The 15,065-nt window shown below is 39.9% G+C and overlaps 1 protein-coding gene across 4 annotated transcripts in view; it reads right to left on the bottom strand.

Annotated features, from left to right (window-relative positions):
• PHF20 (PHD finger protein 20) overlaps positions 1–15,065 on the bottom strand; it is a 230,776-nt gene that overhangs the window by 61,709 nt on the left and 154,002 nt on the right. For all 4 annotated transcript variants that reach the window (XM_075012107.1, XM_075012108.1, XM_075012109.1 and 1 more), the window contains 2 exons: positions 11,897–12,072; positions 471–570 (listed from right to left, as the gene is read on the bottom strand). In XM_075012107.1, coding sequence (XP_074868208.1) covers positions 471–570; positions 11,897–12,072 — 276 coding nt within the window. The remainder of the gene's footprint in view (positions 1–470; positions 571–11,896; positions 12,073–15,065) is intronic.

Genomic DNA, 15,065 nt, shown 5'->3' with positions numbered 1-15,065 from the left:
TTAATTTCTTTGGTTAACTAAATTCAAATTATAAAAGTACCTACAAATTCATAGCACACCGTCAACAATTTACCATTAATTTCAAACAAATTTAAAACTCCCAGTAGACTGAAAAATTAGACAACTTGATCTGTATTCTCCAATAAAATAGTATTCTCCAAATTAAATCTGCATTAAGAGCAAAGTATATGTTATCCGCATAGTTCTTTTACAATTATACACATTTAATTCCAACTCCTGTTATGGTTTCACATAATGTACCTCAACAACATTGACTAAACAATGACAAATAAAAGCAATTTAAGGTTTTTTTTTTAAACCAATCATGTAAAAGGCACGCACAAACAATAAGGACAGAAAATAGTGGTACCAAAACAAAACTTATACATGTATTCTTTGTAAACAACATGAAAATCTCATAAAATTATTACATGTATTAGAAGGGTCTGTAACCTTAGAAATCTTTGTACCTGGAGGATCTTGGCAAATATAGCAGGTATATTTTTCAGGTATATTATCTTCCAGTAAACCCATACAGACTCCATGCTGCCAGCACAGACACTCTTCACACTGTTTGAAGTCAAAAATTGCACATCAACATATGAAACCTCAATAAAATTACCTCAATTAGTAAGATCACTATACATGAGTATGTATATGTTGTGTCTGTGTAACAAAAAAGCTAACACTCGCAAGAGAAATACACTTAGAAAATGACACCTTGATCCCATCTTTTTAAAGCACAACATTTACATTAAAAGATTAGAAATGCAATGAAGTTTTCATCTTCCACACTCATTTTTCACAAAAATCACATATTTTAGAATGAAATTAAAGACCATAAAAATAGAAAACTGACATCCCAGGAATCAAAATCCTTTAGCAGATAAGCATATAGACAAAACCTGTGGAGTGTCCAGATTCTCAAGTGCATTCTGTTGACGGTAAGTCAACATAATGTAGCAGTTCTGTTGACATCCGTACCCCACTTGCCACGAGGAAGAATGCCAATGTTCACAAAATGCCAATCTGGACATTCTGTGGTGGCCTTAGTTGACCGAAAAGGCCTCCAGGACACCATGCAACCCTGTCTGATGTGCTTCTGGGTGTTTGTTTTGGCGATAGAGTGGTCAGACATTCTGGTCACTCTCTGGCAACAGAAAAGATGGCTCTTTCAATCTGTTTGGTGGTTGGCTGCGATCTGTCAACAGAAGTTTTGTCACAAGAGATCTTGCGACACAAACTTCTACCAACATAGCCACAGTCTCAAAAAGGATACAGAGAGATAAGATACCCAAGTTCCTAACAACTTTCTAATTTACGTTTGATAATCAAAAACATGGTAAAAGTTGGACAAAAATGCACATGGAGAAACATTAATTACAGAACAGCATGTCTTTTCTTTTCTCTCTTTCCTTTTTTTTTTTAAAAATAGGCCTGTTACAATGAGGCACAAGAAGAACCCTTTCTTACTCTCCCTAACTTCCTGCATGACCCTGTCTGCACAGGATATACTGAAAGGAACAAAATGTGTTTTCCAAAAAGCTCAACTAAGTAGTTACAAAATGACAAACTCAAACAATCTTGAAAGTGTTAAGCTATGCGTACACAGCCATGAAGGTTAGTTTTCAGTTGAGTTGGATGAGCTCAACTCAGAAACATACCTACTGTCCACAAGGTTAGAGACAGTGGTTCAAGTACCATCAACTTCTTACTAATACAGAGAGGAGGTCATCAGCAAACAGGGGACACACAACCTCCCCACCTGATGCCTCCCACCCCATCCAGGGCACACATGCTCTAGCCCACATTACCTTTCCTCCTGCCACAGAGTCAAAGAATTCAGAACTGCAGTAACAGAAGGAGCAGAATATGAGGCCACAAGGCAGCCCCATGCTGGCAGCTCCCCCACCATGGCTCTACCACCCCACCCTGTCCACACAGCTGTGTGTGTCAAGGGTCTATACAGCAGCACTTCGAGAGGACAGGACTGGTGAGCTCCTCTTTCAATTTGAGAGAACCGATTCCCAATTAACTCAGGTTATACTTTTGTAAATGTCAACTAAGAAACTCCACAAGTTCCTGTGGGTTGTACCCCTCTCCCCACCAAAAAGAAAAGCCCATGAGTCTAGACATCAGGGACATCCCTGGGAAGTGCAGGGCTAGAGGAGGAACTGATAAATGTCATTTCTGGGACCACTGCATTAGCCCTTCGTGATGGCCAGTGGGGTCTCCAAAAGTGAGGAGCCTGGTATGGTTGCCTCAATTCACCATATCCTAGGGTCAGATATCAGAGGGGTAGCCGTGTTAGTCTGGATCTGTAGCAGCAACGAAGGGTCCTGTGGCACCTTATAGACTAACAGAAAAGTTTACAGCATGAGCTTTCGTGAGTTAACTCACTTCTTCAGATGCTGGTCTGAAGCATCTGAAGAAGTGAGTTAACTCACGAAAGCTCATGCTCTAAACTTTTCTGTTAGTCTATAAGGTGCCACAGGACCCTTCGCTGCTGCTACATATCCTAGGGATGGCTCTACTAAACATAGACTTTTAGTACATAGCCTCCATTTATAGGGAGAACACATCATTGCAAAGCACATTAGGAAACACCAGCAAATTCTCAATGCCCAGGCTCATGGTTAGGTCCAGTTATCTTAAGAAAGAGGCAGAGAAGATCATGGAAAGAGGGTTGCGGGGAGTGGGGGAGACAGCACTGAAGATAGAGAGGGGCATGTGGAAAAAGGATAAACTCATTCCCTGCCTTCAAAATAGACTAAAACCCACGCACCATGCCACCACGGATGCTATGATTAAAGATAAATTCTCCCACAAAATGTGGAGACAAGAAGCAGCATTCCTTCACCCTAAGAACTGGAGAAGTGAGTGGTGGAAGGAAGAGGAAGGACACAGGTCAGCCAAGGAGGATGAGGTGGGAGGATTGCAAAAGGCAGAAGACATGCCTGCGAGGGGAGCAGAGGAGGATGAAGTGGCTCCTCCTCTCTCCACTAAGATGACAGTGGGTTTAAGACTAGTCAAGAGAGGAAGAGATTCCCCATCTCTCCACCCCCACCCCCCCGCAAAAAAGCTGGCACCTCTCCCAGAATGGGTCTCCCCAATAAGAGAAGGGAAAAGAAGGCAGAGCCATCTCACCAGTGGAGGGGACAGAAGAAAATACAAGAGAAAAATGGGTTAATGGGAGAGGGAAAGCAAGTACAGGAAAAAAGCCGCCAAAGGAGGATGGTGTGAAGAACAACAAGGAGAGCTTCTGTCTCTGTCTAAACTAGCACTACTGTAAAATCCTCCTGGCTGAACAACAGTGGAGCTGTACTAGTGGGAGATTTATGGGAATGTGCCAGTGCAGAATAGGCCCAAGAGGGGAAAGAACAGAAAAGCATAAGGGTACTGTCAAACAGAAATTAAAAATAGCATCAAGGCACTATTACAGAATGCAACAAACTGACAGAAAATTATTCTCCTGCAATTTCTTATTTCTAGTAACCTCAAGGATTAATGCAAGTAATGACACAAATGTTCAGACAAAAGGGTTTTTTTAGTTTATGCTCCTTTGACTGGATTTAAAGCACTGAAAAAGCAGAAGGAAAGACAGATTCATGACTATGAAAGGAAAGTCAAGGAAAATGAGAAAGCCCAGCACAATTAACAGGGACAGAAGTACACTACTTCTGTTTCAAAATTTTTAGCATGTTTATAATGATGATACTAAAAACATACATGGACATGATGTTTGAGTTCACATACTGACTCATCATCATCATCAACCACCATGGGTTCAGTGCCCATTGGTGTTGGATGCCTCTCTCACTATTTCCTTGTATCTTTCCCTCTCCAGTGCGGAGCAGCTTAGCTTCTGTAGACTAGCTCCGCACCAATCATCTACCCATTCTCTGTGGGGTCTGCCTCTCCTATATGAGCTGCCCATTGTGCCAAATATCAGGGTCTTGATTTTTTGTTTGTCGGTGATTCTGCAGATATGCCCAAATAGCTGTAACTTCCATTGTATAACCTTCTACAGGTTCACTTTTGGATGTATTTTCCTGTATAATTCCTCAATGGTGAACTTCTGCATCCTCCTATCGTCAGGATCTTTCTATAACAACTCCTCTTGAACCCCAATATCCTTCTCTTTGAATCTTTCATCACCACCCATCTCACATCCATACAACATGCTGCTGAATACACACATTTTCAAGATGCTCAGCTTCATTCCTAAGCTAATCGCTCTGCTTTTCCAGATCTTATCCATCGCTTTCAAACTCACTCTTGCTTTCACTGTTCTAGTCACTATTTCCTTCTTACAGTCTCGATCGTATGTTATACTGCTTCCCAGATACGTGAACTTCTCTATGCTTTCCAGTTCAAGCCCATCTAAACTGATCTTCCTTCCTATTTCCTTATTTCCAAATACCATTTTGTTTTATTGATGTTCAAAATCAGTCCATACTGCTTCCCTTCCTCATTTAGCACCCTCACCGTTATTGCTAGCTTCTCTTCATCGTCTTCAATTAGAAGTATATCATCCGCAAACCTCAAGTTGTTGATTCTCATCCCATGTACCAATATCCCTTCTACCTCTTCCTTGATCTTCTCCATCGCACCCTCTAGATGCATGATGAAGATACTCAGTGATATCAGACCGCCTTGCTTCGTACCTCTACTTGTTCTAAACCAACTTCCCAACTCTCCGCACGTTCTCACCACTGCCTCTGCACCACCACGGATATCCCTCAATAACCATAACAGTCTGCTATCCACCCCATACAACTCCAACACCATCCGAGTCACTTTCTGATCTATACTGTCAAATACGTTATGAAATCGACGAAGGAATTGTAGATGTTCTTGTTCTTTCATCAAGCTTTCTCCTCTATCAATCTTATTGCCAATACGTGCTGCAAGGCACTTCTATATTTCCTGAATCCCGCTTGCTTGTCCACTAGATGTTCTTCTATCTGTGACCTCAAGCTCTCTGTCAGTATCATCACCAGCACCTTCCCTAGATGACTTGTTAGGGCAATTGTTCTGTAGTTTTTGTACTCCAGTACGCTTCCTTTCTTGTGTATTGTCACTAGCACAGAACTTGTCCGTTCCTTCAGTTCAGGAGATATCAGTGCAGGCTGGGGAGACACTTAAGAACAAAATGGCGCTATATACAAGCAAGGGAAAACCTGTTTTGGTGTTAGATGATGTTTTTACAACATAGATGTTCACCTCCTGGTGTTTTAAAAACGTGTGTGTAAAATATCCAACTACGGAATACAAGACAACTTTTTAAAGCGAATCTTTAAAATGTGGGAAATCGTCCCAGATATTTCAGAGCATTCCATGGAAGGACACATGATGAACATCACGTCACCTCTTTTTAACTGTCTGTTGCATCCCACTTTTGCTTCCCTGGTGATAGGGCCACTGCAACAGGTAAGAGGAAGCAAAGTTAGCTAGAGTATAGATTAGGAAGGGAAACAAACTAAAACAAGGACTTGGAGATTTTGAAGGAGGAGAAAAGTTGGGGAGAACAACATGACCTAAAAAAAATTTTTTACACACACACACACACACACACACACACACACACACACACGAAGTGAGGAGTTTCCCCAAGATGGTTATGTAGAGTTGCACCACATTTACCATAATTAAAATAAAACAAAACAAAAAAAGCAACCAAAAGAAAAACATCCACAACCACCACAAAAGCTACAACAAAAAATCATTAACTAACCCAGAAGAGCATATGCTGGCTTGTTCTATTAGGGACTAGTTGTTACCCAGATCTTACCTTAAGGATGTAGGCCTCAGGAAAAAGGTTCATCCCCTTCCAATGAAATGGTGATCAGTTTAAAAACTGAATTGCTGCCTGTGTAGGGCCAACAACAAAATACTGTGGCCTCTAGAATTAAGAGGAGGCCAGGATGAAGCCCCAGTGACATTCTGATATAGGGTCGTATGTACATACGTTGTTTCAGTTCTAGTATTATTAACTCAGTAATTCTTGCTATACAAATTTATTATTTAAATACAGAAAACTTGTACCCTCCCTTCTGTAACTTGTTTTCAGACACAAGCAGTTAAAATTTATACTATACATTAAACATATGGCACAGATGAAACCTTAATATTTTGCATTTCCTGTTGCCCAGTCCTGTTCCAGCCGAAATCAGTAGGATGTTTATCATCAGCTTCAATGAGAGCTGCGGCAGACTCTTTATTGTTTTTACTGTGCCAACAGTAAGATTACGTACAAAAATTGTATGCAATTTTTCAGAAGAAAAATGAAATCATCCACGCTTAATGGCACTGAACTTGTTCAAGGTCATCAGAGTGGGGAAGGGAATATAACTTACTTGTAATTCTGCCTTTTTGAAGGTAAGATCTCACAGGATTCCTCAGTTGTAGCTCTTGCACACCCAGAGACAGTCAGACATGGACTGTCCTAGGTCTTACGTTTTTTGATGTCTCAAGTGCCTATGGGCTTCACATAACGGGTGCCTGGAATGTGTAAGCTCCAATAACAGTAAATCAGAGGTCCCAAAAATTCTAGTCAGTTTCTTTCAGAGTAGTAAGAAAGGGCACCATTTTGTTCCATTCTACAGGGACCACATTTAAAAAAAAAAGTCAGCCATTCCTACAGTAGGAATGGAAAAATATTCCAAATGAGAGCTTTGAGAACACATACAGGAAAAACTTCAAAGCTGAATTTTCAAATTTTGGGGTAAGGTAAAGGACTGAGTGAGATTCAGTGAGGGAATATCTTCAGTGCCACAGATGTACACACATATAGCTATTTTGTTCTTTAACGTTACCAGCTGCACAGGATTTTCACTCTTTAAGAATAAGTGGCTTGGGGGATGACACAGATGTAAAATAATTAGAATGCTCCAAGAAGCAGTGTCATAAAGAGACTGGTAATCAACAAAGAGGCGGCTCTTTCCCTTCTCCCCAGCCCCCCACAACACCTCAATAGGGTAATGAAAAATAGGTAGAACAGCTTCTACAAGCGACACTTTCAAAAACTCAAATAGGAGATATCTCATTATGTGAATCCAGAAATAAGAGAAACACAAACCCATATATATTTTCCTATCATCCAATTCACCAGTCAAGACAACCATGAACAACCTAGTCAAGCACATAACTAAATGCTTCTACCAAACTAATATTTGATGTCCTAGCCAATTTTAATTACTACTTAGGCAATGCTCCTGAGAAACTAACCCAACACTACCTAGTTGTCACAACGACCATGGACTTCCTCAAGCTGCAGCAATTCCCATGACAAAGCCAACAATGCAATAAACCACTTCACCCAGGCCTTTGCACATGTCTCCGAAGCATAGACAATTTTACTCTCCTGAATAACCACCTCCCCATGTCAGCTAACCAGCGCAATCTACTGTCACTATGTTTTGTGAACCAGCAACATTAATATAATCCTAAAAGCTCTTGGTTCCTACACCCCCTAAAAAAATCACCTTCCAGAAGATCCTGAATAGAAAGACATCCAAAATGAAGAATTAAGACACTGAGCTACCGTAGCCCTTGCCAGGAAATTGTAATCCACCATCTTGAGTTTGATTTTTTAATAAAGCTATACTTCTAGCCCTCACATGAATAGGAGAGCAGCATAAATGAAGAAATATTTTTCTGCATCTGCAATAACCTGAAACAAACAATCAGATAGAGAGATGTCATCTTCCCCAATTCATCACTGTAGGGCACTGAACCTGACACCTAAGCCTGGTAAGTGTAAACATTACAATTGCACTGCTCATCATTTTAGGGTAACCCCAAAGTGTGTGTATGTTGAACTCACTACCAACAACTTCCTATGTGTTCACAACCACTAACTGTGCCTGTACAACTGCTACAATCCCAGCTCCTGTCACCTAACTACAACAATGAAGTTAAAGGTTTTTAATACAAAAAACTGCTACAAATGGAAGACTGAAGCTATGGTAACACAAGACAATTAAGTATTAAAATAAAAATACATGCTACTGTACTGAATGCATTATTTCATTTCATATTACATTTCCAAAAACTGAAAAGGAACTCAATAGCTATAATTTTACTAGTATACTATATCTTCATATTCCAATTTATGGGCAATGAAGCCTTAACACAGTTGAACTTCAAGAAGGATTCAAAAGCAGTCCTTATGGGAGGACTGCACAAGCACCATCTAGTGGTGTCTAATTTTTACAACAGAGATTAAAGAATAATAGTAACAATTCATAAGCAACAACAGGGTAATACGTGAAGGTGGTTGACCGATACACTTTTGCTGAAGATGAGGAAAGACTGAAAAATGTTAACTACAGTAAGAAGTCCAAGTTGAACAATGTTAAAAAAAATAATTAGCAGAGACAGCTTAGTGGTGAAACCTCTTCCACTTCTGAGAAAAAAATTGTGGTTTCCTAGATAGTAATAGGATTTTCATCGTTTCCACAACACAAGTCAGGTCAGTCAGCAGCCTCTGACCCAAGACGCAAGGATGCAGCATGCAAAGGCCATTCTTAGTCAAGATGTCTGATATCACTGGGGTAGGAGGTAAGGAAACTCCCATAAAGTCCGAATAGGTACACATACAAATAGTGGCTGATCCAAGATAAGGAAATTAGCATGACCCAACACTGGCAATAAAGGAGGAATTGGCAAAATGTAGAAACTTGTATACCAAAAGAACCGAAGAACCAAATCTTGGCACTCTAAGCACATTGCTGAGACTCTGTGTGATATTCCCTGTACCCCCTGGTGACATCCAAGCTTGCGCACATTATTAGTGTTAAATAAAGATTTTGGCTAAAGGATCTCTCTCACCTACAAAGAATCCAGGCAATCCAAAAGGTAAATAAAACCAATATTTTTTTTAAAAAAATCATGTCTTCACTTACAGACACTCTCAATGTTTTTTAGGCTCAAGAAAAACACAAATCTACAATGCTTTGAGTCAGGATGAAAAAATGCAATCTCTGGATGTACCCTGCTCTACAGATTCAGTTAAGTAAAAGATCTCAAAACCTTGTATCATAAGTTTTGGGTATTTAAAAAGCAGGCAGCTGGTTTCTTTCAAAGCTTCCTACAGACAGCACCTGATTTTCTCTCTCCTCTCCTATATCCCAGACTGGTTTCTTCCAAGCTTAATGAAGCTCAGCTATTTTTAAAATTGCTCATTAATCGTTGTATCCCACCACACACAATGTCTTACCCCAGCTTCTTAAGAATTTCTAATTTACGTCTCACGCAAGACCTATTCCAGAGACACAGCTGTTGGTATCTCAGAGCGAGGTGTACTTTTTTCTGCCATGCTGAATTTTGTGAGAAAAGTCTGCAGTGTTTTCCAGGTTTTCTTCAGCAATTTATCTGAAGTAGGATGCAAGGGCAAAGAAAGAGCTTCCAGTCAAGTTTGATTGAGAAGGTAAATTGATTGAAACCCAGCTGTTGTAGTCAACTGCTTTAAACTTTTGAAGCAAAAGAAAAATAGAGGATCCTCTCGAGCACAATAACCAGCTTTCTGTTCCTCTGTTGCAGAGATGTATCCAACCGCTGAAAATTTCTCCCCTGTAGTAAACAAATACTTAACCCCACTCAACCTGCTGCATTGATGATGGTAATACAAGATTTGTCACAGCTGTTCAAATAATGCCATCTGAATTAAGATATTCCACACAAGGTTATATAAATCCTAAATCTAGGGGACATATATTGATGCTGAAACAGTGGTCCCGTACTACCAAGTGCTCTGAAAGGCACAGGGGATGAGTGTTGAATACAGTGCTACCATGACAACATGTGACTAATCTGAGACACTTGAATATTTCTGCAAACATGCACTGCTGCTGCTAAGATTCTCCAAATGTTGCTCCCTGCTTGGATTGGGGTATTTGAAGACTGGTTTGACAATTTTATAGTCAAAGGTGATGCACCAAAGGACAGCAGGCTTTTTAAGAGCCTCCTGAACTACATTTTTCGTTAGATGAGTTGGAGCCCAGCCACTGACTCAGCAAATGAAAGCACCAAGTATATCAAATCATCATGACTTTGGAGACCTCCGCTTGAAAATGGATTCACATTATTTTAATACAACTAGTAACACAGATCTGCTGGATCTAAGTCTAAAGAAATGGCAAAAAGCTACAATTATGGGAACCTGAGATGGTGGCCTCTAGGACTGATTCCAGATGATACTTTCAAAACATATACTTAGTCACATTTATGTCAAATCCCTCTCCCAGATGCTGAGCCCACCAGCCATACCAATCATTGAGATATTTAAGCCACTATGATATTTTTTTAAATTGTTGAGCTTCTTTCCATCCTGCTTTTTGCACATAACAGAATTATCAAAGATAATGATCAAATGACCAATCAACAAAGAGAACATGAAAAAAACATGAGATAAAAGACCACCTTGAGTGCATTTATGAGCCAACAGATTCTGCAGACTTGAAGTCTTCCAAACAAGCCAAATTAATGAGGCTTGTTGACTCAAAAGTGAGGCAGAGAGGTTCAAAAACATTCCTAAAACCAACAATTTCTCAAAAAGGCAGCAAAGACCCCTTTACCAATTCATGCTTGATGCCCAAAGCATCAGCAACCCAAAGCACACATAAATTGATTCCATTTTTATTTTCATCAGTGGTCAAAAATCAGAGAAAAGATCAAAAAATACCAGACAACTTGCCAAAAGAGCAATGATTAATAGAGCTGAAGCAACAACAGTTAAAATCAAAATATTGCCTGCAAGGCGCTTTTGTACTGATTGAAGTAAGTAGAGAACTAGTTGGAATGGTCTGTAGTTGGTGCACATTCACCAGGTAAAGCTCTCCTAACAATGTACAAGTGCTGCAGAGGATCCAAGCCTTGAAAGGCTAGAGGAGCTCCCTCAAGACCCAAGTGTGGAATCCTATGCTGTTATTAATAAACAAAGGGAAAGTTTCACATTTGCTGTTGGTACTGTGTGGCAGGAGATAGTTTATTGAAAGAAAAAAGATAACCTCGATTGAAAAGAGAGTAATATATCAGTTGGAACATAACAGAGCCTCAAAAAAGTGAAAATATCAGAATGTGCAAAATATCACATTATGGTGTCAAAAACTGCAGGACCTTCTCCACCCAGTCAAAAGAGGAGGTTTTACTTTAAGAATAAAAAACAGTGCAAAAATTCTCTCCTGCACCTGATTTTAAAAATGTTTTAGAGGATTTTATTAAGACATTTAAATAAATACATCACTGATGAAAACTGGGACAAGCGCTACATGTGTGTTCATCCTTTTGACTGGGCCATGTATGGTGAATGTACAATGTGATAAGGCAAGACTTTTACAATTAGCAAAAAAATAGCTTCTGAGTATGCTCACAATTTTAGGGGAGGTTTAAAATCAATTTCTTGACATTCTTACTTTATTTATTCTTTAATCTAGCAAGGACAACTCTTCAAAAAGAGAGCTATGTCCATGACAATTTAAATACTTCAATGGTTTTCGCTACAGCTCTATTACATAAAATATTTTTGTAAAAAAGTAGGAAAAAGCTTTCCCCCTCTCAGTAACCCTTAAATGAAAAGTAACTGCAGATTTTGCTCAAACTTTGAATAAGACAACATCAATGGTGTTGAGCCTGATAAAAATTACATGGAACATAAATTTCTGAGGCGACCTATCAAAGCATAATTTGTTTAGCTCCTACCACAGAACAGCTGCTCAACCCTACTAAACTGATTTTTTTTTCCTGAGATTCCAGGGAAGAGCAATGATACATTTCATGGAAGATCCTCTCTCACATACTCCTACAAACATTCTCGCACTGCTGAATTTCAGATGACATCTTTTCCTATATTTGCATGTACTTCACTGAACATCCACAGTCTACAATCATATACCTGAATCATAAATTCATTTTCTTCTTCCACTTCACAAATGCATCGAACAATTCCAAAGTCACTGTCTTCTTCATCGAGGTCCTCATCGGGGTTAGTGGCTACATCAATGTCCTGACTGCAGTCATCATCACTCCAAAGTAAACTATCTGTAGATGACTCACTCAAGGTATCTTCCTCTGTGTCAAAAAGTTAAATTAAATAAATCCGTCAGAGTGATTACAGAAAAAGATGAATTGGGTGGCCATTCTAAATTACTGTATATCTGGTGATACACATTGCAGGCACTATTAAATGTGTCAAAGATTCTGTTTTGAAAATAATAGCTTAGAAAGCATTTGCTGGAATGTGTGTATTACTTATTGGCAAAATCAAATCTGCTAATTCATAACTATTCTAAAATGTCTTTTGCCTTATCAAAGCCTTCAGAATTCTTCTTAACATATTACTTCCCCAAGGATACCTGAAAGCAGCTCAAAACAAAAAGTCACAAGATTCCTTTCCCACTTTGGCTCCGTCTACACGTGCCCCAAACTTCGAAATGGGCACACAAATGGCCATTTCGAAGTTTACTAAGGAAGCGCTGAAATGCATATTCAGTGCTTCATTAGCATGCGGGTGGCCGCGGCGCTTCGAAATTGACGCACCTCGCCACAGCGCGGCTCGTCCCGACGGGGCTCCTTTTCGAAAGGACCCCGCCTACTTCGAAGTCCCCTTATTCCTATGAGCTCATGGGAATAAGGGGACTTCAAAGTAGGCGGGGTCCTTTCAAAAAGGAGCCCCGTTGGGATGAGCCGCGCGGCGGCGAGGCACATCAATTTCGAAGCGCCGTGGCCGCCCGCATGCTAATGAAGCGCTGAATATGCATTTCAGCACTTCATTAGTAAACTTCGAAATGGCCATTTGCGTGGCCATTTCGAAGTTTGGGGCACGTGTAGACACGGCTTTTATGTGAGACCTGGTCCTACTTTCATAGATAAAACCAAATAAGAACTATAATCTGGAAGAAAAATAAGATTATTTCTGCACTTAGTAGTTCACATCTTTGGGAGATGGCCAATTCCATCCAAACAACTATCAAAAATTTATGTCTTCAAGGCCTGAACTTACTGAAACTGGGGCTGATTCTGTGATGATGTTCCCCCCCAGATGTAGGAGCATCTAGAGGGAACAAATGTTCCTCTTCTTTGATGCCAACATTTTTTTTCCTTCATATAGGTTATGTCTACACTAGCCCCAAACTTCAAAATGGCCATGTAAATGGCCATTTCGAAGTTTACTAATGAAGCGCTGAAATACATATTCAGCACCTCCTTAGCATGCGGGAGGCTGCGGCACTTCGAAATTGACACAGCTCGCTGCCACGCAGCTCATCCTGACGGGGCTCCTTTTCGAAAGGACCCCGCCTACTTCGAAGTCCCCTTATTCCCATCTGCTCATAGGAATAAGGGGACTTCGAAGTAGGCAGGGTCCTTTTGAAAAGGAGCCCCCTCGGAACGAGCCGCACGGCGGCCAGCCGTGTCAATTTCGAAGTGCCGCGACCTGCCCGCATGCTAATGAGGCGCTGAATATGTATTTCAGCACTTCATTAGTAAACTTCGAAATGGCCATTTACATGGCCATTTTGAAGTTTGGGGCTAGTGTAGACATGGCCATATTGTTTTAAAATCCATTGATGTTGACATAGGAACTTCCACAAATATAAACAGGCTCTGTATCAATAACTCAGTATTTCCAGAATTGTGTTTTGATATTAAGTGCTCTATTACATATTTCAAGACCATACCATGTAAAAAGAGACAGTGCTGTAGAATATTACAGCACTGGAAACCACTGTATCTCCCAACAGGCACAATGTCTCCAGACAGTGGTCACTGTTCCTCAAAGTCACAGGGTACATCCTGAATTCCTCTTGAGCAGCTGCACTGCTTTAGTACTGACAGCGACATACTGACGTGAGAGCTTCTTCTGTCAGCAAAGTTAATCCATCTCCAAGAGGCAGCAGCTATGTCAATGGGAGAAGCTCTCCTGTCAACATCACTGTTTATGCAGACAGTGAAGTTGTTGTATTCACACTGCTCAGAGGAGGGAACATTTCACACCTGTTATTGATACAGGTATACAAATATAGGTTTGCAGTGCAGTCCTGGCCCCTGTCCGCACACAAGGAGGGAACAAGAAGTAAAAGGAAGGCTTTGAACTTGCCACTTCTTGGGCATCTCATACAAAGTTGGGAAAAAACGGAGCTGCTCATTTATATTGAATAATCAGAAACTGTTCTTTAAATGTATAGTGAAGTCAAAAAATACTAGGGTTAAGCTTGTCCAAGCAATCAAACTTTGACCTTTTTGGCATACAGTTTATGATTACATGAAAACATATTAAACAAATAAAATTGTACCAATACTGTAGAACCACAGATATATGACCTCTTGTAATATTTTTCTTCTATTATAGAGGTCTGTTGATTACTAACAGGTAACCCAAGTGATTAACTCAAAAATTAATCATGATTAATCACAGTTTTCAACAGAAAATTCATTGAAATTTGTTAAAAATATTTTATGCTTTCCTACATTTTCAAATATATTAATCTGAATTATAACAAAAAGTGCACAGTGCTCACTTTACATGTAAAAATAAAATGTTTTTCAATTCACCTCATGCAAATACTGTACTGCAATCTTTATCATGAAAGCGCAACTTAGAAATGTTGTTTTGTTACATATCTTCATTCAAAAACAAAGTCCACTTTGTCCTATTTCTGGGTCAGCCAACCAGTAAGTCAAACAAATTTGCTTACATTTACAGGAGATAATGCCACCTTCTTCTCACTTATAGTGTCACCTCAAAGTGATAACAAGTGCTAATGACACTCAAAAAAATGTTAAACTTGTAACTGAACTGCCTACATGAGAACTACATATCACCTGCTCTGTGTTTTACTTGCACTCTCCCATTATTTCAACATGTAGCAATTTCAGATGATAATCTAGCACATATTGTTTGTTTCAAGATGAAGTTCAGTGAAGATCTGACCAAACAGGAAAATGTGAGATTCTGGAAAACAGCTGCAACGCTTTCTGCCCTGGGCCCTAGTGATTCTATTGCCCACCACACTACATGAATCCCCTGAAAGCTACTTGTAGCCCCCCGGACTACTAGTTGAGGA

Source organism: Carettochelys insculpta, chromosome 17 (genome assembly GCF_033958435.1).
Source record: "Carettochelys insculpta isolate YL-2023 chromosome 17, ASM3395843v1, whole genome shotgun sequence".
NCBI lineage: Eukaryota > Metazoa > Chordata > Testudines > Carettochelyidae > Carettochelys > Carettochelys insculpta.
The sequence above is the reverse complement of the archived record's forward strand: the minus strand, read 5'-3'. Positions and strand labels throughout refer to the sequence as shown.